Below are 20,995 nucleotides of genomic sequence, written 5' to 3'. Positions count from 1 at the left end.
AATGTGAACTGATTTGTGTGCTGTAAGCTCTTTGTTTAGCGTACCTACCAGAGAGATTAATGGTCACCAGGTCCGGTGTGACATCAGCGGTGACTTCATGTCTACAAAGGAAACCCTCCCCTTCACCATACAGATCTACTGTGAGTCATGTTGTGCAATTTTGCTTTTTAAAAAGGCACGCAGACACACCGCCCAGCATTAAACTCAGCGACAGGGTTTAATTACTAAACTACAGAAAGTCTGCAAAAACATCTTGGATAATTTCTCTTTACTGTTTAATCATTCAATGATGTTTATAATACTCTAGTCACACAGACAGTAACCCTAACTTACATACTTTCTGCAACAGAAAGCATTAAATATTTAAAACTGTTATTCTTCAGGATTTTTTTTTTCTCGCCAATTCATCTCTGATCTCATGACTTTCCCTGGAGGCTATGACTGACAAAGGGCATTGTTACCACATTCTTGCTTATGACTGAATGATGTGGCTCAGCTGTCAAAGACATGCACATCATGCAGAAATAGACATTCCAGCTGTGTTTTGGAAGTGTGGAAAAATCTAAATCAAAACAAGTTATTCTCACAAGGATGAATTGATTATGCGGAAGAGGTTTGTTGAGTCAAACTATTAGACAAAAATAACTGAGGCTATTTTGAAAGAAAAAGAAAGCTCATTCAGTAGGTTGTTGTTTAGTGATGTGATACATTTGTGGTGTTATGTTTCTGTGCAGTTCCCCCAAAGAACGAAGCTTAGCATACATAGTTGAAGATGACTGTTAGCGAGCTAGTGACAACTTGGAATGTAGGACTGCCATGGAAGGATAATAGCATGGTTTCAAATCTCACAACAGACTCTACCATTGATAGTCATGAGTTCTGGATGGAGTTACTCAAGGGTTTTTTGTTTTTTTTTAGGTCATCTTAATTATACTGTGTCACAAGATATGGTTCAAAAATGTTTAACTGCACCCTCAGAGTTTGACTCTCTCACACCAAACAAAAAAAAGCTCTGATAGAGACGGAGGTATTGTATTTAAGGCTATATAACATCATGTAGCAGTATTCAATGAAAAGCGTTCCAAAGTAAGGCTTTACTGTAATGATATTACATTTTCAGTGATTTAGCTTTTGCTGTGGACACACTGGCACACATGAATGAGCTGATCGAGAAACTACAAGGGAAAGACCAGTTTGTAAATTAAATGTACACAAACTTCATCCTTCAAAACCAAGCTAGCTTTATTCTCAGAGCAAATGTCAAAAAAGTCATTCACGTATTTCTTCACATTGGCTACGGTGAAAAAGGCCCTTCGTTATGTGAAAACATAGGGATAATCAGTGGGCGACCTGCATGGAGAATTCTGACAGTTAAAAGTACAGTAGCAGAATTGGGTGTGGAGTAATTTGAGCAGTATATATATGGGTCATTTTGTTGCCACTTCATTGTTTTCCGACTGAGAACCATAGCATCAGATTTTGAGGTACGAATTCTCCTTCCTCCTACTTCATACTCAGTTGCCAACCATCCCCCTGCTAGTGGCCACTGCTAGGAGGTCACCACCTGATGATGCGAATATAACCACATCATCCACAAAAAGCAGAGAAAAGATCCCAAAGTCACCAAAGTGAAGACCTTCTGACACTTGGCTGCTCCTAGAAATTGTCTCCAAAAACAACAACAACAACAAAATCTGTGACAAAAAGCAGCAAAAGGTCCAACACTCTGACTGGGACATATTTGAACACCATGACCTAGAAACATTCACAGGATGGGTACTGGACTATATCAAGTTCTGTATTGGAAATGTGACTGTGGACAAAAACATTCGGGTTTTCCCAAACTAAAAACCCTGGATGACCAGCCAGGTCCGCACACTCCTCAAAGCCTGTAACGCTGCTCGAGCTGATCTGAAAAGGGGTATTAAAAAAGCCAAGACAGACCATAAAAGAAGCACAGAGTCCCATCTATCCAGCAACAACACACAGGAGGTGTGGCAGGGATACAAGACATCATAAACCACAGAGGCTGTGAAAACACAATGTCAGACATTTGTTCCTAGCAGTGAACCCCACGAAGGCTGTCGGTTCAGACAGAGTACCTGGAAAGGTGCTAAGAGTGTGTGCACACCAGCTCACCCTCATCTTCGCCAGAATCTTCAACCTCTCACTAAATCAGGCACCAATCCCATCCAGTATAAAAATCAGCCACAATCATCCCAGTTTGTGGAATTATTGCCCTGTGGCCCTCACGCCGGTAATTATGAAATGCTTCAAGAGACTAGTCCTTTAGCACATCAACGACTACCTCCCCCCAGACCTCAACCTCTACCAGTTTGCATATTGTGCAAACAGATCCACAGAAGACTCCATCGCCATAGCCCTCCACTCTGTGCTGAGCCACCTGGAATAGTAGCAAAGCCACGTCCAAATGCTCTCTGTGGACTACAGCTCAGCTTTCAATACAATCATCCCGGATATCCTTATCACCAAACTGGTCCCCCTTGGCCTCCCCCCTCTCACATGTGCCTGGATAAAAGACTTTCTTACAAACCCGCCCCAGACTATAAGACTCGGCCCTCATCTCTCCTCCACTCGCACTGGCTCCCCACATGGCTGTGTGCCTAGCCCCCTCCTGTATTGTCAATATACCCACGACTGCAGATCGACCCACAACAACAACCTCATCATCAAGTTTGTTGATTGTGATTCTCCTGTAAAAGGCAGGACAGTCTCTGAGCACAGCACAGACTTTGGACCCACTTTTTTAAATAGGGAACTATTACCACAGTCTGCCATCCAGAGGTGCCACCCTAGATCTCCACCCACCATTGCAGAGGTGTGTCAACTAAAAAAAACCTCTATTGATTGGTAACATCGGTTTAGATCACATTCGGCTTTCCCATCTAAAGAGAAACATTTCAAACAGAGAGCTCAAGGCTGAAATTCTACTCTGAATTTTAATGAAATTAGGAAAACAAAAAAGACTTGATGCAAAATTAAATGATAATGAACTGCTTACTCACCAAATTGTGAGCATGTGTAAATGAGGCAATCAGCGTCCTGTGTGGTTTTGCATCTTTTTCTTGTTGCACTAATTAATTAAAACTAATTGGATTCACACTGGGCTAGTACACTTTGGAAATAATGTGTGTAGGCATAACTAATACATTTAAAACTAAACGTGCAGAATGTAAAAGAATTCTGACAATACTGTCTTTGTTGGTCACTTTGCCATTTCACCTTTAAGTTTCAAGTATGTAATCCACTAAATGGCTGTGGTATTTGTGAAGTCTCTGACTAATTCAGGCTTTTGGGAAAAGCCTGGGGAACACCACCTGTGTTTACTTGTGGTTTATTAGTCAGGGTGGGGGAGAAACTAGCTAGAAGTATAGGTATTTGGATCGTGCAAGCTTTGCAGTTTGTGGCACTTTGAGCATAAATACTTTGAATCTGTACAGGTAACAGCAGTAACTGCTTTTCTGAAGGACAGATTTGTATCTTTGTAATTCTGGTAATCATTTTACAATAATGTTTGTCACGGTTCTGGTCATTTTGACCCAGCATCTTCTGTTTCTTGTGTTTTTATATGACAGTATTCCGTATTATAGTTTAGGTTCTGATCCTTAGTTGTGCTTTCTGATCATTATTATTATTATTATTATTATTATTGTGTTAGTGTAGGTTTAGTTTAGTGTCTAGTCATCCCTGCCCGTCTGTGCCCTCTGTACTCTGTCAGTATGGTGTCTCTGAGTTAAGTCAGTGTATTTCCTGTTTTAGTTTGAAGGTCCGTGTCTGGGTCAGTGTATTCTGTTTTGCGATCTCCCTGTCTCGTCATGTCAATTGGGTTCAGCTGTGTCTCCCTCCTATGTGCAGTTTCCTCGTTTCCGTTTGTGTATATTAGTGTTTGTTCTCCAGTGCTCGTCGTCGGTTCGTCTGCTTATCATGCTCTGTGTTGCCCCTGCGGCCATCTCTGCTTCTGTTTGTGTTTTAACCATTTGGAATAAAGTTCACTCGCATCACAGCCCTTCACTCATAACCGCACACATCTGCTGCTGCAGCCGTGACAGTTCACTGGCAGAAATACAACAACAGTACTGAAGATGTTGAAAGCACAAAGATTTTGCACTGATGAACAGTCTATTTTAAATGCATTTATATAGGTAACAAAATATCAGTCAACTTTACTTGAAACTATACACAACTTAAAAGTATACACACAGCCTGACCACGGTAACAGGCAGAAACAGGTTGACAAAGAGATACTGTTGAAGAACTCTTGAGCCGGAGATTTGTTTACGTTAGATGTGCCGAAGGAATGTTGTCAATTTCAGTCTCAGTCTTGCCTCGGTTTTATTTGCACCAAAGCACATGAAAGTGTGTGATACTGTGTCGTCTGGTGCTGCTGGCCGTGCTCCTGAGTGGAGGAATGATAGTATGTAGAGGTTTTAGGGGGTTCTTTTTCTTATGCATTTGCTGATAACCATGTAAAGATATAGAAAAATATAAATGAACTTGTCATGTATTGCCCTCGTATTACCAGGAAATATGTAAGCTTTGAGGACTTACTTTAATCAGACTAACTAAAGTACCCAAAAGGAGGTTGCACAAAGCATTCTTTCAAAGTGAAGTAAATAAAAATCAGTCCGAGATAAGTCGACATAATCTTGACATAAAACATCTCTTCCTGTCATACAAACATCCCTCTGAAAACAGTCCACAGCTACAGAATGTACAGATTGCTAGAAACATTTGTGATAAGAACTGAAATTGTTTTCCACTAATAAACCTCCACAGTCTCTTCCACGCTTGAGGAGTAGTGCTTCTTACTGGAGTTCATCATTGATTCAAAATATAAAAAAATAAATAAATAAAATAACAAAAGTAACCAAGGCATACTCATGGAAACTTTTCAGTGTGTTAATGCCTTGTTTTAAATCCACAGACCTATATGCCTGATTTTGGCTTATCTGGGTAACTTTGGGGTTGACACTGGATTTTCTGGTTCACTACTTACTGGGGTAAGTTGCCATGGTAACTTATGCTGTGACTTAACCATCAATTCTCCAGAAAATAGCTTCAAAATTCCTGAAATATCTCTTGGACCTCTGTGCTCGACAGTGGGAAGGTGTAATGTTTTTTTAATACTGTGTAATGACTTTGTGTTTCCCCAATTTTATTCCTTCTTTCTTTTTGTCTTGGCAGGAAACAAATTTTCAACACATTTCAAACAGTTTATTAAATTCATGCAGATACTTATAGATACATGTGATGTCAATTCTCTGCTGGAGGAATAAATTTATAAGTGCAAGTTGTTAAGCTGTGCCTTACTGAAAGCACAAGAATGGTTGCAGATTAATTTGGTGATTTAAAAAATCATTAAATATTGTATTTTTTACTCCAGGAATCACATATCAATCAATGAATCAAATTAATTTCACAATCTGAAGAGATTTCCACATCTCCTTCATTAGTAAGCTTTGATGTTTGAATGATTCCAGTTTAAAGTTACAAAGTTCTGATGTGTAGCTATCAGCAGCAGTGAGAGCACACAGTGATAAAACTATTAACTGCAATTAAAATGTTTATTGCTGGTGTCAAATGACCAGATTAACTGAACAATTTGCTGACACCAACTGCAAGCAAGACTCAAGCTATAAATACACCAGAGGTAATTGGGGAGTGTGGAAACACCCCCAATTACCAGGGGTAAGCTGACAAAATGAGTGGACGCGGAAAAACCGGAGGTTATTAGTAGTTATGTAATCATGCCCCCGTATGCCCCACTATCATTTGCTTCAAACTTCAGCAATCTATGGGTGAGACTGAAGTACATCGGAAATGGGGATCCCCCGACCCGTGATTATGTTGCTGAAGAGCTGTTGCTACAAACATCATGGCTGAATGTGCAGGACATATACTCTTTCATTGCTCTGCCCAGTAAACGGGATTTTGAGCTGTGTTTCACCCAAGAGGCGCCTTTACGTCGCTTCTTAGACATCTCTCTCTCCAATGCATCGCATCCGAAATGGAAAGACTGGCAAGTGGAATCTTCTGTCCAGGTAGAGGTAGTGACTCTTGTTGTTAAATTCTGGACTGGAAGGATTCCAGACCAAGATATCGAGCTATATCTTAAAAGGTACTGCGAGATTCTTCAACCCCCAGTCAAGCCAGTGGATAAATTCGGCCTCTGGTATGGAGTACGAAAGTACAAAATTCGGATGCGTAGAGATGAAGCTGGACATATAATCTCCATCCCTAATTCCATCTCGTTGGGCCCCTATAATGGCAGGATTATTTATCCTGGCCAAACGGTGAGGTGCTTCATCTGCCAAGATCCAGACCACCAGGCGAGAGAATGCCCCACTATTAAATGTTGGAAATGTGGTGAGTTGGGCCACAAGGCTAAAATTTGTCTAAACGAAAGTGAGTGCTCCCTCTGTGGTGTGAAAGGGCACACTTTCTTTAAATGTCCCAAGTCCTTTGTGAATATACTGAAATCTTCCCAACAACCTCGACCTTCTGACACTACGGATTTCCCTTCCTTGGAGGATCCTTCTCATGTTATGGATCCCCCCGTGGATGACCAGGTGAGAGAGCCCCCTCCCTCTTCTCCTCTTCCCTCTCCTCCTCTTCCCCCTCCTCCAACGGCAGTTCCACTGCCACTCCCAGTTTCGTTTGGATTGGATAATCCACAAGTGGATGATCAGGATAACCAGTCTAGCCCTGTTCAAAATGAGTTACCATCTCCACTGTCTCAGTCAAGTAAAAAAAGTGACGAGAGTAATGAAGAGCTAGATGGTAACCTAATCATAGAGACATCTGATGGTGAGAATAAAAGCGATAGTGACGACGAGGAAATTGACAGCGAGCAGACACCTGAGGACGATGGAGATAGCGAGGACCATGGATCCTTCCCTCTCACAGAGGCGGCATCTCTGGCTCTTGCTTCGCTGCCTGGGGAAACGAAAGGAAAACGGAAGACCTTCTTTAGTGGAAATCACCCGGCCCTCGATGAGCTCGTCAACGAGGATACGAGAGGAGGCAGAAAAAGGAGCGTTTCTGCTTCTAGCTGTGGAAGAGATAAGCGGAAGGATAATAGACCAAGTCCTCCGTGAGTAATAATTCTGAGATGGACTCTCCTTTAGTGAACCTATGGGTAACATTAAAATAATAACATTTAATGTCAGAGGTCTTCAATCAGATAAGAGCAGGAAAAGGAAGGTTGATTTCTTAAAAAGGCTTGATTATGACATTTTATGCCTTCAAGAGATGAGATTAAAAACACACGCAGATGTATGTGAATTAAATAAAATGTGGAACACTGCCCATTCAATAATATCGATAGGGGAAGACAGCTCTGACGGAGTGGGTATTTTCTTTAAAAAAGATATGGTGAATATAATCAAAAGAAGAGACATAATACCGGGACGACTCCTCCTTGTTGATTGCTGTTATTACGGGCAAAGGTTACGTATTATTAATGTTTATAATGCACCCGAACGAACGAAAAAGATACAATTATTGAAAAAACTTAAGTATTTATTAGAGATTGGTTTTAATATAATTCTGTGTGGGGATTTTAACATTGTTACTGAAGCAACTGATAGAATATCCAAGGTTGAATTTAGAGAATTGCGAGAAAGCAAATTGTTGGTTAAAGTCTGTAAAGAAGCAGCACTTTGTGATTTATACAGGCACTTGCATCCACATACCGTCCATTATACTAGATTCGATTCATTAACCAAAACAAGGATTGATAGATTCTACATATCACATAATGTTCAAGGTCTGAAATATGACACCCTATTAACAGACTTTTCTGATCATATGGTGGTTATGGTAACAGTATCGTGTTGCCCCCATGAACTTTTGAACTATTGGAAATTGAATACATCCTTGTTAGCAGACGAGTTGCTTGTGTCCGAAGTTAAATCTGAAATTAAGAAAATATTACATCTTAAGATTTTTACTACTTCTTTCTCGGAACTTTGGGAGCTTCTTAAACGACGTATGTGTCAATTTTTTAAATTTAAAGCGAGAGAATTAAACCATGCAAAGAATGTAAAATATAACGAAGATGTGAGTAGATATATATATTTAAGAAATAAGAAGGAGAAAGAAGAGGAGGAGGAAAATCAAATGATGTCTCTTAAAGAGGACATTGATCGAGTCAATAGAGAAGTTTTATGTAATATGTTGAGACGTACTGACTTCCACGGGAACAGCGATTATATGATTCTAAATAATCAAAAGAAATGTCGAAATAATTTTATTGTCTCAATTAAGGATAAACATGGAAAGTCAGTTTTTAAAGAAGAGGAAAAAAGACAAGTTATTAGAGACTATTGTTCGGAGATGTTTTCATCCATAGTTACAAACAGTGACGCTATTAACAATTTTTTGAGTGAGGTTGAACCATTAGATTCTGTCATTTATGAAACTTTGATTGGAAAAATTAAAAGAGAGGAAGTAGAGTCAGTAATTAACCAACTTAGTACTGATAAAACACCTGGTCTAGATGGACTCCCCTCTGAATTTTACAAACTTGTGAGTAAAGAACTGTCTGAATTATTAGAGTTCCCACATAGCAAAATTGGTATGACCCAGATCTGTCCCACACAATGTGCTTACACATGGCCCACATACCGCAAAGAATGACGGCCCTTTGGTGGCCCAGATCTGGTTTGCCAAATGTGGCCCATACATGGGCCAGCACAAGGCCAGTTGCAGACACACTGCTGGGCCCTGTGCTGGCCCAGAACAGTTTCAGCTCTGGCCCCAGATGTCAGCCTAATGTGTACCTTAATTAAGCCACGTAATAACAATATGTGTATAACTAACATGACGAAACTCTGTTCAGACAGTGAATGGACTTATTCTTATATGGCGTTTTTCAACTCTCCCAGATTACTCAAAGTGCTCTATACAACATGCCACATTCATCCAATCACACACTTTCTCTTAACTGAGTGCTTCCTAACTACATTCATACACATTCACACTCACGACATGCAGACTGGAGGAGCCAGGGATCGAACCACTAACCTTCCGATCAGCAGGTGACCTGCTCTACCGCCTGAGCTACAGCCACCCATTGGCAAAGATGAGTAAACCCTCACTAGGTTATGGATAAAGTGTACACTCACAAACCTGTCAAACCTGCATTTGAAACGTTGGCTACCATAGCAGTATAGTATTGCAACATGGCATTTGGGTCTTCTAACTAAAATAGGAAAATAGGAACATAAACAGTGGCATTATTGCCAGACGTGGCCCACATCTGGTTGACATACACCCTGCCATAACACCGGTCAGTCAGAAGTGCCAGATTGATGCCGGATCCCGGCCAGACAGACCTGTTTTCTATGGGCCTGGGCCACATAAACCAAACCACCATCGAGCCAGATGTGGCATGGCATTGCATAAACAGTGCCATCATTGCCAGACCTGGCCCATATCTGGATGACATACGTCTTATCCTGCCAGAAGTCAGCCAGCAGTGCCGGCTTGATACCAGATCCGGGCCAGACCTGCTTGCTATGTGGGTTACTTCCACCATCTTGCTTGCATGTTAATCTATTTTAGTGCTGTACCTCTCCTAGTACCTCCTTTCACAAGAGTGAGGGACAATCTTCCCACTTTCAGCACAGAAGAGATGTTATTTGTTACCTGCACGGCTTCTGGATTGAAGCCTCCTGCAGAGATGAGGTGGCTCACTTTTGGGAGACAAAGTGAGGACAACAACAAACTCCATCCAGTATGACAACAGTATGATACCACAGTCAGCTCTCTGTTTGGCGTATCTGTGAAAGATATAAACAGTAACTGGATCCACAGGCAGTAGCGGTTTTAGATACGGGCGACACGGGTGGTTGCCCGGGGCGGCATTGTGATGGGGGCGGCATCACGGGCATCGGCAAAAAAAAATAAAAAAAAAATACTCATACTCATGCTGCCCCTACGGCAGCCAGCGCATATTGGGAATGGAATAGGTATCGATCGGTTTTCTATCGCCCATTTGCTGGGAGTAAGGGCGCCCTCCGTTTGCGAGGTGCGCCTGCTGCTTGCGGCGCAGAGAGGAGAGGGCGGGGCGGCGGGGGGATTCTCTGGCTGACTGGAGCAGCATCTAATAACCAACTCGCAAAATAAAACAAAATAAAAACAAACCAACAAACACGAAAACACCAGACATCATGATACAGACTTATAATTTGCACCGATGTTTTTTCGAAATTCTGTACACGAAAACTGAGCGCGAGAGCCCTCGGTGCGCCTGCTCGCTGCTGAAGTCAAAGTAAACTTTATTGTCATCTCCGCTACATACAGTCCAGCATATAGAGAGACGAGACGACGAGGCTCCAGTTACAGCAGTGCAAGTAAACAAACAATAAATATAAGAAGAGTAAGAAAATAAATATACGCTTTTGGACTAGGGGTAAAGGGATCAATGACAATTTAAAATTTACAGTTTGATGATTTAAAGTCTCACACATAACCCGTCGAAAGGGGAGGCAGACCTACTGCTTCCAAATAGAGCACATTTCATTTATAATGTTGCAAATCCAGGCTATTATGTATTCATGATTTGAATCCTTGGTTGTGTGAAGTCTCAGAAATACACCCCAGACAAAGTGAATCTGTGAACTGGAGGGAGTGTTCGCCCAGGGCGCCAAACAGGCTAGGACCGCCACTGTCCACAGGCATGCCCAGGATTAAACTCAGCCACAAGGTGACACTACTGAACTTAAGACATCATAACTTCCTCAGGCAATCACAGTGCACTTTACTCAGTCTTATCCAACCATGAGACAAATTATTTTTTTTTATCTAATGGTGAAATACTCAAAGGAGTTTGCAAAGAAAAGCGTCTGGACTTCTTTAAGTTGCTTGAAGACGTTTCACCTCTCATCCGAGAAGCTTCTTCAGTTCTAAGGTCAAATGGCCGAGAGTCCCAGATTTAAACCCAGTGGGAGTATCCCCCCAATGAGGGACAAAGGACCCCCTGGTGATCCTCTAATCACATGCGCCAAGGTGTGAAAGCGGGTGTGGGACCTAATCAGCCAGGGTTTCGGTTGAGCTCATTGTGAAACCTGGCCCCACCTTGTCATGTGAATTCCTGAGGTCAGATGGCCCAGGATGTGAGTGGGCGTTAAGGCGTCTGGGGAGGGAACTCAAAACTGGATTATAGATGGCAGACAGTTGGTGTCGTAAACCACCGCCTCTGTTCAAAGATGGTCGCTAACAGTGGACATAGATGGCCTCTTTCACTCCTCTTTCAAACCATCTGTCCTCTCTGTCCAATATGTGAACATTGGCATCCTCAAAAGAGTGACCTTTATCCTTAAGATGCAGGTGGACTGCTGAGTCTTGTCCTGTGGAAGTGGCTCTTCTATGTTGTGCCATACGCTTGTGAAGTGGCTGTTTGGTCTCTCCAATGTAGAGGTCTGGGCATTCCTCGCTGCACTGCACCGCATACACCACGTTGTTCAGTCTGTGTTTTGGAGTTTTGTCTTTCGGGTGAACCAGTTTCTGTCTGAGTGTTTTGCTGGGTCTGAAGTACACTGGGATGTCGTGCTTGGAGAAAACTCTCCTGAGTTTCTCTGATACACCGGCTACATAGGGGATGACAATGTTGTTGTGTCTGTCTTTCTTATCCTCCCTCGCTGGTGTCTGATCTTCTTTTCTGTGCCTCTTTGCTGACTTTATGAACGCCCAGTTAGGATAACCACATGTTTTCAGTGCTTCCTTTACATGTGTGTGTGTTCCTTCTTTTTCCCTTCAGGCTTGGAGGGAACATGTTCTGCCCGGTGGTGTAGGGTCCTAATTACTCCAAGTTTGTGTTCCAGAGGGTGATGGGAGTCAAAGAGGAGGTACTGGTCCGTGTGTGTGGGCTTCCGGTAAACTTCAATGTTGAGGTTGCCATTCTCTTCAATGTGCACCGCGCAGTCCAGGAAGGGCAAACAGTTATCCTTCGTGTCTTCCCTGGTGAACTTGATGTTTTTATCCACAGCATTAATGTGCGCAGTGAAGGATTCCACTTCTTGTGTCTTGATTTTGACCCAGGTGTCATCTACATATCTGTACCAGTGGCTGGGTACTCCTCCTTTGAAAGAGCCAAGAGCCTTTCTTTCCACTTCCTCCATGTAAAGGTTGGCTACAATAGGTGACACAGGGGAGCCCATGGCACAGCCATGTTTTTGTCTGTAGAAGCCTTCATTGTATTTGAAGTATGTTGTGGTAAGGCAGAGGTCTAAAAGTGTGCAGATCTGATCGGGTGTGAAGTTGGTCCTGTCTTCCAAGGAGCTGTCTTCTTGTAGTCGTTTTCTGACAGTCTCCACTGCTTCCGTGGTGGGTATGCAAGTGAAGAGAGACTACATCAAAGGACACCATGGTTTCATCTGGATCCAGGGTAAGTTTCTGGACCTTGTCGGTGAAGTCGGTGGAGTTCTTGATGTGGTGTGGGGTGTTCCCCACGAGACGTGCAAGGATGGTAGCAAGGTGTTTCGCAATGTTATAAGTGGCTGAGTTTATGCTACTGACTATGTGTCTGAGTGGGACCCCTTCCTTGTGGATCTTAGGAAGTCCATAAATGCAGGGTATGGCATCCCCTGGATAAAGGCGGTGATATTTGAGGCGGTCAATGATTTTCTTTGCAAACTCCTTTGACTACGATGACCTGGATGACTGAGAACCTTCACAGACATAATGGTGAAATACGTTTGTTTATAAAAGTAATCGTTATACTTTCAGAAATCCTACAAAATCCCACGTCAGTATTTTTAACAAAAAACACACACTATCAAAATTCTGTAAACACCTTTGCCAACATACTTTTCTTTGCACTACTCACTTAAGATGTTAAAAAAAAAATTATATTAAAATTAAATCAAAATACAAAAGTATTTTTATTCAGTCAACAATTTTAGTTGTTTGTGGTTGAATGCTGCAGAACCAGCAATCCTTTTTAATATTGCAGGAATATAAAAACAAACATAAATCTCTTAGTGTGGGAGTTTATTTTGGACTCAGTACAAAATAAGTAACCCAATAGTAATGCTTATTGAGGCCAATAAGTATTTGAACACCCTGTGATTTTGCAAGTTCTCCCACTTAGAAATCATGGAGGGTTCTGAAATTCACATTGTAGGTGCATTCCTACTGTGAGAGACAGGATTTTAAAAACAATTCAGGATATCACATTTTATGATTTTTAAAGAATTTATTTGTATAGCACTGCTGAACATAAATATTTGAACACCTGGCAATCAGCAACACATCACAGTATTCTGTATCCCTCCTCCCAAAATACACAAAACACATTGCTGAGGATATGTTAGCCAAACACTCATTTTGTTTAACACTGACTTTGAGGGAGTCTTTCCACATCCTATATGTGAGGACAAGTTGACAACTCCAGTTGACTTGCCTGATTTGCCTGATTTACCGCTATGAAATCAGGCCTAAATCGCTTTCTATAAAACATCTTTATTAAATATTCAGCAGATTCTTTTTGTGTTTCTCAGTGATTATAATAACTAGAAAATGTTGTAATCGTAATACATTTTCCTTGTACATGTGACTGAAAATACAATGCAGCACACTGAATTACCACATACCCCTGAATTAGATTTCCATCATTTTTAAAGATGCTGTCATTTCAGATTAATATGACTTCACACATAAGATCACACAGAAACAAATGTGAAATTTCCTGGTAATAATAGCAATAAACAAAGTTATCTGGGCTCTAAACACAAAGTAGTCATACAAAGCCTTACTTTAAACTAAAATGTGCTAATTAAACATTACACAGGTGTTTAGGTGATGTTTAAGAATTCAAACTTCATGTGAGAGATTAAAAAGACTATCAACTATCAGTAAGAAGTAACAACTGAAATCCATTTGAATTTTGGCATAAATCACATTTTTCCTGCCCTCTCTCTAGATTTCATATTGAGCCTCGTTCATATTTTTCCAGATCTGGTCAGTCTTTGCTGCAGTCTGCTGTCACAGGGTGCAAAGCTACAACTGCTGAGTTGGATCTCTGACCTATCAGTGTGAAGCATCTAACAGATATGGAAGAAAACGCAGTCAGCTCTATGTGCATGTCGAATCAGGTGAGGTCAGCTTGAATTTAGCTGTGCAGTTTGTCCAAATTTTTTTTAAATTGTTCGATTTTTTTTTGTTAATGAACGGATGAGTGATGCGCCTCTCAATGTAATACGACCAGTTCAACTGCTTGAAGCTAAGTACATGCCTTAGCTTGTAGTTCTTTTCAAATATGAAATTTGTCTCACCTGTTTTTCTACCTCAGATCTTGTCAGTACATGAGTTTTTGAATGTTTTAGAGACAGGCATTGCATGGTGTTTAAATACTGTCTGAGTCATCTGTTTGAGTAATCTATTCTATGTATTTGACCTTTTTCTGGTGTTGTGTCATTCTGATGTTATTCTGTTTTCTTTTCTGTGGACCTTTATCAAAGAAAATAAATAAAAACCTGAAAATCTAGTGTCCCCCTCTTAAAATGAATGACTCTCCCTATGGAGGTATTCCAGCAATTCCCAAATGAAAGGTTAGAAGACCACTACTTGTCCTAGCCTGTCAAAGTTTCTTTTTATAGTCATATCAAGTTCATCTGGCTTATTTTTGCACCTTTGAGGAAGGTTTGAATGCACGGTGTAAATTGAGCATAATTGGTTCACACTGGAATAGCACTGCATGCAGTGAGTTTAAATAGCCAGTTTAGTGACAGTTTTTGTTATACCATATATAATATAGTGCAAAATTGATAACTTTGTTAGTTTTAATTGGTTATTTGTAATGTATATTATCTTTTAAAAGAATGTTAGTTGTCAACATTGCAAAATGGTTCAAGAAACCCAAGCAAAGATTTTGTTAAAGCAAGAAAGAGGAAGCAGCTGAAGACGAAGTTCACCTGAGTAACAGTTCTTCTTTCCTCAGTTTTTAAAAGTAGATACTACACTACATACTATCTAGATACTATATACTGTAATTGCATTCTTTATAGATATGATAATAGCAATATGACACACTGACTACAGACTCTAGAACCTTTATTTAAAACCACATTCAGATTGTGCCTCTTTTTTTCTGCTCACAGACCCGCAGCTTGATTGTCATTTAGCTGAGAACACCAGAATTGGTAGGTCTGCTACTGACGCATGAACCATAATATCCTTTGTCAGGCCTTATGCTACAGTGGGCCCTGGGTTAGGCAACAGGCAATTCCTGAGTGACAAAAATACTTATTAATGTGCCCTAACCTTCCCTAGACATCCTTTGAATTGAGAACCTCTTAAACGGTATGAATCTGTGCATTTGACACCACCAAATGGCACCACATACTGCCCGACACTCACTGATGCCCTGATCTCATTCTGGTAGCAGTTTAAAGGACACCACCCACATCTCATCAGGAGTATGATTCATCTCATGCTACCAGTAGAGAAAAGGACACGAGTGAAAAGGAAAACTACAAAAATAAACTCAGTCAGGAGGGATAAGGAGAGAGGAATGGTCTGTAAAGCTTGTAAACCCATTGTCTGGTTGGGGGTCATTGTGTTTTCTCTCCGGTGCACCTGTTGCCACCTACATTTTAACCAAAGCAGGTGAAGTGGATTAACAATGGTTCATACTTCCTAACAGATTGAAAGGTCTGAAATTTTACTGACTTTGTGTTACACACTAATCAGTGGTCTCTTTATTTTATTTATTTAGTCTGGATCAGTATATTTTCATCTGAATGAGTCATGATGAGTGATGGGAAATGTTTAATGAAATGAAAGATCAGACGAGAGACGAGATCGGGCGGGCTCAGGGTGGTATGGCCGTAAGCTCATTCACACACAGATATTGCTGGATCTCTTTGTAGATTTGGTAAAGCAAATATATGATTGTGTTTTACTGTAATTTGAACCCCTCCCCAAACAAAACAAATAAAATAATGGAAAGTCTGTACAGTAAAAACGTGCAACCAAAGAGGAATTATTCACAAGCAAAAATTCTATGATGGATTCAATGGGAAAGTTGTAAAAACAAACCTGTCAAGTCTGTTAATCCAAAGTAATTAAAACTAAAAGGTTCAAGGATCCCAAACAAAGACGTACTTTTTAAGCAACAGGGAGGGTGGAGCCGGAGGAGCTTGCGCAAAGTTCAAATGACTAACAGTTCTAAATATGTCGAAACTTTGATACCATTCAAAATGAAAATCAAAATATGACACAAATATGTTACATCAACTACTAACTACTAAATTCTATTTTTTAAACAATTTTACCTGTTTTAGGTCGAGCAACATTATGTATGTAAAAAGTTATCATGTGTTCTTCTCTCAAAGGGCAAAATATTTGATATAGACTACAGCGTTTGGTGATTTCTGACTTGAGTCAAGAATTGGTTCTAAACTTCATCCAGTAACTGACTGAAAATGATTTTCATCCTGATATTAAACACAATCCTTATTTTTAAAATTGCTCAGTTACTTTAAAGACACTGAAAACTGTGTAAAAACGTATTTGGATGCTTCTCGTGGCTTTTTCAAGTGAACTTCAACACTTTGGATCTGGACAGGTGTAATCCCAAAGTAACTGCCCTCTTTACTGCTTTTTGAGGAACGATCAGTTTCTGTTTCTTGTATTCTTGTTCAAATTAAACACTTGTTAACCGAGTGGTGTGTTTGAGGATGCTTTAACAGACTTAGCCTGTTATTTTTTTTCTTCAGTAGCTTTAAGGTGGTTGAAAATCTTCCTCACTGACTCACGGTAACCATTTGTTTCAACTCTTAATTGAATCTTTATGTTGATCCCACTGACAGCCATCATAAAGCTTTTATGACCACGTGTTTAACAAAACTGTACCGTAATATGAAGCGATCAAAAAGTAAAATCAAAGAGGAATGATCCTCAAGCAAAAACTTCTGGGATGGAAAAAAAAGAAAAGATTTGAAAATAAAGTTCTTAAGTCTGTCCAAACGAAATAAAGTGTAAAGGACCACGTATTTGCAACCCAAGTACTTTTCTTTTACTTGGGTTCTCAAAATATGTAAGGAGCTTTTTTTTTTTTATCCTTTTTAAACCTGCTCCTTCCTGACTCCACCTTCCACTAACACATGAAGCTCCTCTTTTTAAACCTCTTCCCTGACGCCACCTCCAGTAATCCTGAGTAACGCTGTTCCGTTGTTGCGTTCGCTGTTTCGCTCCTCCATCACTTAAGAAACGTGTTGCTAACTTGTTAACTGAACTAACTTGTTAACTGAACTCAACCATGTCGCTGGGTCGCTGCTCCTAGGAGAAAGAAGAGCGAATGGGTGGACTTGTTTGTGTTTTCAGGCGCATTTATTACGGGAATAATTGAAATGCGTCGTGTCTTTGTGGCACCTTGCCTGGCGCTGCTGTCTGTGCTGCTGGGCAGCGACGGTATGTAGGAAGTTTTTTCTGTATTCACGCATGCATACAGTCATAGATCAAAGGGCTAACGCCAAGAAATATGGAGCCAATATTTGAAGAAACAATATGTGCGTGCATGTATCTGTCAATCTCAGTGCACGTGTGCACGTCTGGAGCATTTGCCTGTGCGTTTGCCAGTTTACATAATGTAACGGTGTAAAAAGAAGAGACGTGTGAGTGCAAGCCCTGTGCACGAATCTACAAAGGTGTATTCAGAATGTGTGTGTGTGTGTGTGTGTGTGTGTGAGTGTGAGAGAGGGAGAGAGAGAGAGAGAGAGATCTGGCATATACACTGAACAAAGATATAAACGCAACACTTTTGTTTTTGCTCCCATTTTTCATGAGCTGAACTTAAAGATCTGAAACATTTTCTACATACACAAAAGACCCATTACTATCAAATATTGTTCACAGATCTGTCTAAATCTGTGTTAGTGAGAACTTCTCCTTTGCCAAGATAATCCATCCCACTTCACAGGTGTGGCATGTCGAGGTGCTGATTAGACAGCATTAATATTGCAGAGGTGTGCCTTAGACTGCCCACAATTAAAGGCCACTCTGAAATATGCAGTTTGATCACACAACACAACACTACAAATGCTCACATCCGATGGCGTCTGGCATTTTCAGCCAGAAAAGGGTGAAGTGCGGAAGAAGATGAATGGATGGATGGATGGATGGATACTTTTGATTGTCCATGTATACAATGTGAGGTTGAGTATGTCATAAATACCATCAAGTGCTCTTCCACATTCTATGGTTAATGCGTTATGCCTCATAAAATAAAATAAAAAAAATCAGGAGACCACATACAAGTTAACTTATACTTTAGTGTTTAATCCTGTAAATCTTATTGGGCACTCTGATGTTTCTACTTTTTCAGTTCCCATCATTAATACTACTCCATTCACTTTACAGCTCTCCAGGTGATTGGTGGAAGCGTGACAGTGGTTCAAGGAGATACAGCTGTCTTACCTTGCAAACTCACTGACACCACGGAAGACTTGACACAGATTACCTGGCAGAGGAGAATGAGAGAAAAACCCAGTAATGACAATTTTATCACTGTCAGGCCAAATGAAGAACCACGGTTTGTCAATGGACGTGATGATCGATTTAAATATATCGGGAATTTTAATGACAAAAATGGAACTCTCCAGTTATCCAATGTTGCCCTGAAGGATGAAGGCAGCTACACGTGCATCTTCACCTTGTTTCCCAGTGGAACTCAGAAGACTGAGATACCTCTAAAAGTTTTTGGTATGGAAGAAAAAACAACTTTTATTTAGAATATTATCTGTGTTTGTGTGTGAAACAGTTATTTTCACCATTTTGCATGCATGTGGACTTACTTGTGTGCTGTAACTCTCCTAGTGCCTCCTATCACAAGCATCAAGGACAATCTTCCCACTTTGGGCAAAGAAGAGGTTTTATTTGCTACCTGCACGGCTGCTGGATCGAAGCCTCCTGCAGAGGTGAGGTGGCTCACTGGTACATTTGCAGACAAAGTGCGGATGACAACAAATTCCACCCAGTATGACAACGGTACAACTACCACAGTCAGCTCATTGTTTGGTGTACCTACGAGAGAGATTAATGGTCGCCAGGTCCGGTGTGACATCAGCGGTGACTCCCTGACTAAAGAAATAAGTCTGCCCTTCACCATACAGGTCTACTGTGAGTATCAGCTGCTCATGTAGTTTATTTTTTGTCTTCTTTTGTGTCACTATTCATTTAAGAATTTTAAAGATTTGATCAGATCTTTTGTTTAAAACTATTTTGTATGACAGCTGTCATACAAGACAAGTCAGAATTATGATCTGAATGTCATGTTGTGCAATTTTGCTTTTTAAAAAGGCATGCAGACACACCGCCCAGCATTGAACTCAGCGACAGGGTTTAATTACTAAACTACAGAAAGTCTGCAAAAACATTTTGGATAATTTCTCTTCACTGTTTAATCTGTGTTATCTGGCTATGTACAAATTTAATGCTAAAAAAGCAAAGTCTGAACATTCAATGCTTTTTATAATACTCTGGATTGTTTTTTGTTACATACTTTCTGCAACAGAAAGCATTAAATATTTAAAGTTGTTCTTCTTCAGGATTTTTTTTTCTTGCCACTTCATCTCTGATCTCGTGACTTTCCCTAGAGGCTATGACTGACAAAGGGCATTGTTACCACATTCTTGCCTTTGACTTAATGATGTGACTCAACTCTCACTTTCAGCTGTCAAAGACAAGTAACATCATGCAGAAATAGACATTCCAGCTGTATTTTTGGAAGTGGGGAAAAATTTAAATGAAAAAGTTGCTCTCACAAGGATGAACTGATAATGAAGAAGAGGTTTGTTGGGTCAAACCATAAGAGAAAAATAATTTAAGCTATTTTGAAAGAGATCAGAGAGAGAGCATGACCCTGCACTCCAGTGCACCAGCCAACCATGCATTTTACAGACATAACTACTCATTTCTGGTATCCACTGTGGTCTTTGTGTGTATAAAGTGCAAAGTGATAGGTTTGTAGCTTGAACCTATTCGCTGGAACGTTGAAGACAATTTAATTACACAGCAAGCAAGACACGAAGTAGGCGAAGTTCTTTATGTTTCACGTGCACGGGAGAGAACCGGACAAACGCCGTTCCTTCGCTTGACCCCAGTTGCTCTCGTCCGCTCTCCCGTAACACTGTTCTTTTATTGTGATTACATGAATATGCATAGGTTCATTAACATATGACATCTAACATAGGTATACATGTGAACAAAGAATACCGTGTGTGTGTGTGTGTGTGTGTCTGGGGTCAAAATTAGACCCCAGGAAGACTCCCCAAAGCCGTCCATCTAAACAAAAGGCACTTAGACTAAAACACGTTTATCCTACCATAAAACAATAAGACAAGGTACGACCTCTCCCATGCTCCTAAAATGTGGGTGTGAAAGTCAGAGAGCTCTGGAATGCACACAAAGCCTTTTACAGCCTACTAAAGATCACACATCCTATCACTACACAATCGATTATACACCTCTAAGCATATATTGTTAAATATTCCTAAGCATAAATGACAATCAACATTACAAAAACCTAACACAAAGTAACATAAATCAGTAGCAGTGTGAGAATGCAACAAGAAAAAAAATGTTTCCCCAAATGACCTTGAAAAATAGCAAAAATTCACCAAAATGTATGACTTTATCTGACATGTTAGGATTCAAACATGTGTGAAACATTACTGTGACATCGTTTGTATTTCCTTATTTCAGGATTAAAACTTTTCTTGTTTTCTGTTTTTGCAGTCTCTCCCACAGAAGTGAACATCAGACAGATTTCAGAGGACACATTTGAGTGTTTGGGAGCAGCCAATCCAGAAGCTAAATATGACTGGAACAGGTAAATTAGTTTGCGCTGGAACATTTCAGTACTCAACGTTTTTTTTTAGTTCATCTTAATTATACTGTGTTGCAAGATGTGGTTCGAAAATAATTTAAACTGCACCCTGAGAGTTTGATTTATGTTGTCTGGCACCTA

General features: G+C 40.4%; 2 protein-coding genes across 4 annotated transcripts in view; one reads left to right on the top strand and one right to left on the bottom strand.

Moving 5' to 3' along the window:
• The window catches only part of LOC102080371 (uncharacterized), an 83,443-nt gene that overhangs the window by 22,536 nt on the left and 39,912 nt on the right, over window positions 1-20,995 (bottom strand). The window lies entirely within an intron of this gene.
• Window positions 17,131-20,995, top strand: part of LOC102080465 (poliovirus receptor) — a 23,629-nt gene continuing 19,764 nt past the window's right edge. The window contains exons 1-4 of one of the 2 annotated variants that reach the window (XM_005459998.4): window positions 17,131-17,439; window positions 18,388-18,729; window positions 18,844-19,146; window positions 20,764-20,857. In XM_005459998.4, the coding sequence (XP_005460055.1) occupies window positions 17,379-17,439; window positions 18,388-18,729; window positions 18,844-19,146; window positions 20,764-20,857 (800 nt within the window). In that variant the 5' untranslated portion in view covers window positions 17,131-17,378. Of the gene's footprint in view, window positions 17,440-18,066; window positions 18,178-18,387; window positions 18,730-18,843; window positions 19,147-20,763; window positions 20,858-20,995 lie in introns of those variants that run through there. The other variant, XM_019352634.2, reaches the window with a different exon arrangement.

The sequence above is a fragment of the Oreochromis niloticus genome, linkage group LG16 (genome assembly GCF_001858045.2).
Source record: "Oreochromis niloticus isolate F11D_XX linkage group LG16, O_niloticus_UMD_NMBU, whole genome shotgun sequence".
NCBI lineage: Eukaryota > Metazoa > Chordata > Actinopteri > Cichliformes > Cichlidae > Oreochromis > Oreochromis niloticus.
Note: the sequence above shows the minus strand (reverse complement) of the source record. Positions and strands in the feature narration are given on the sequence as shown.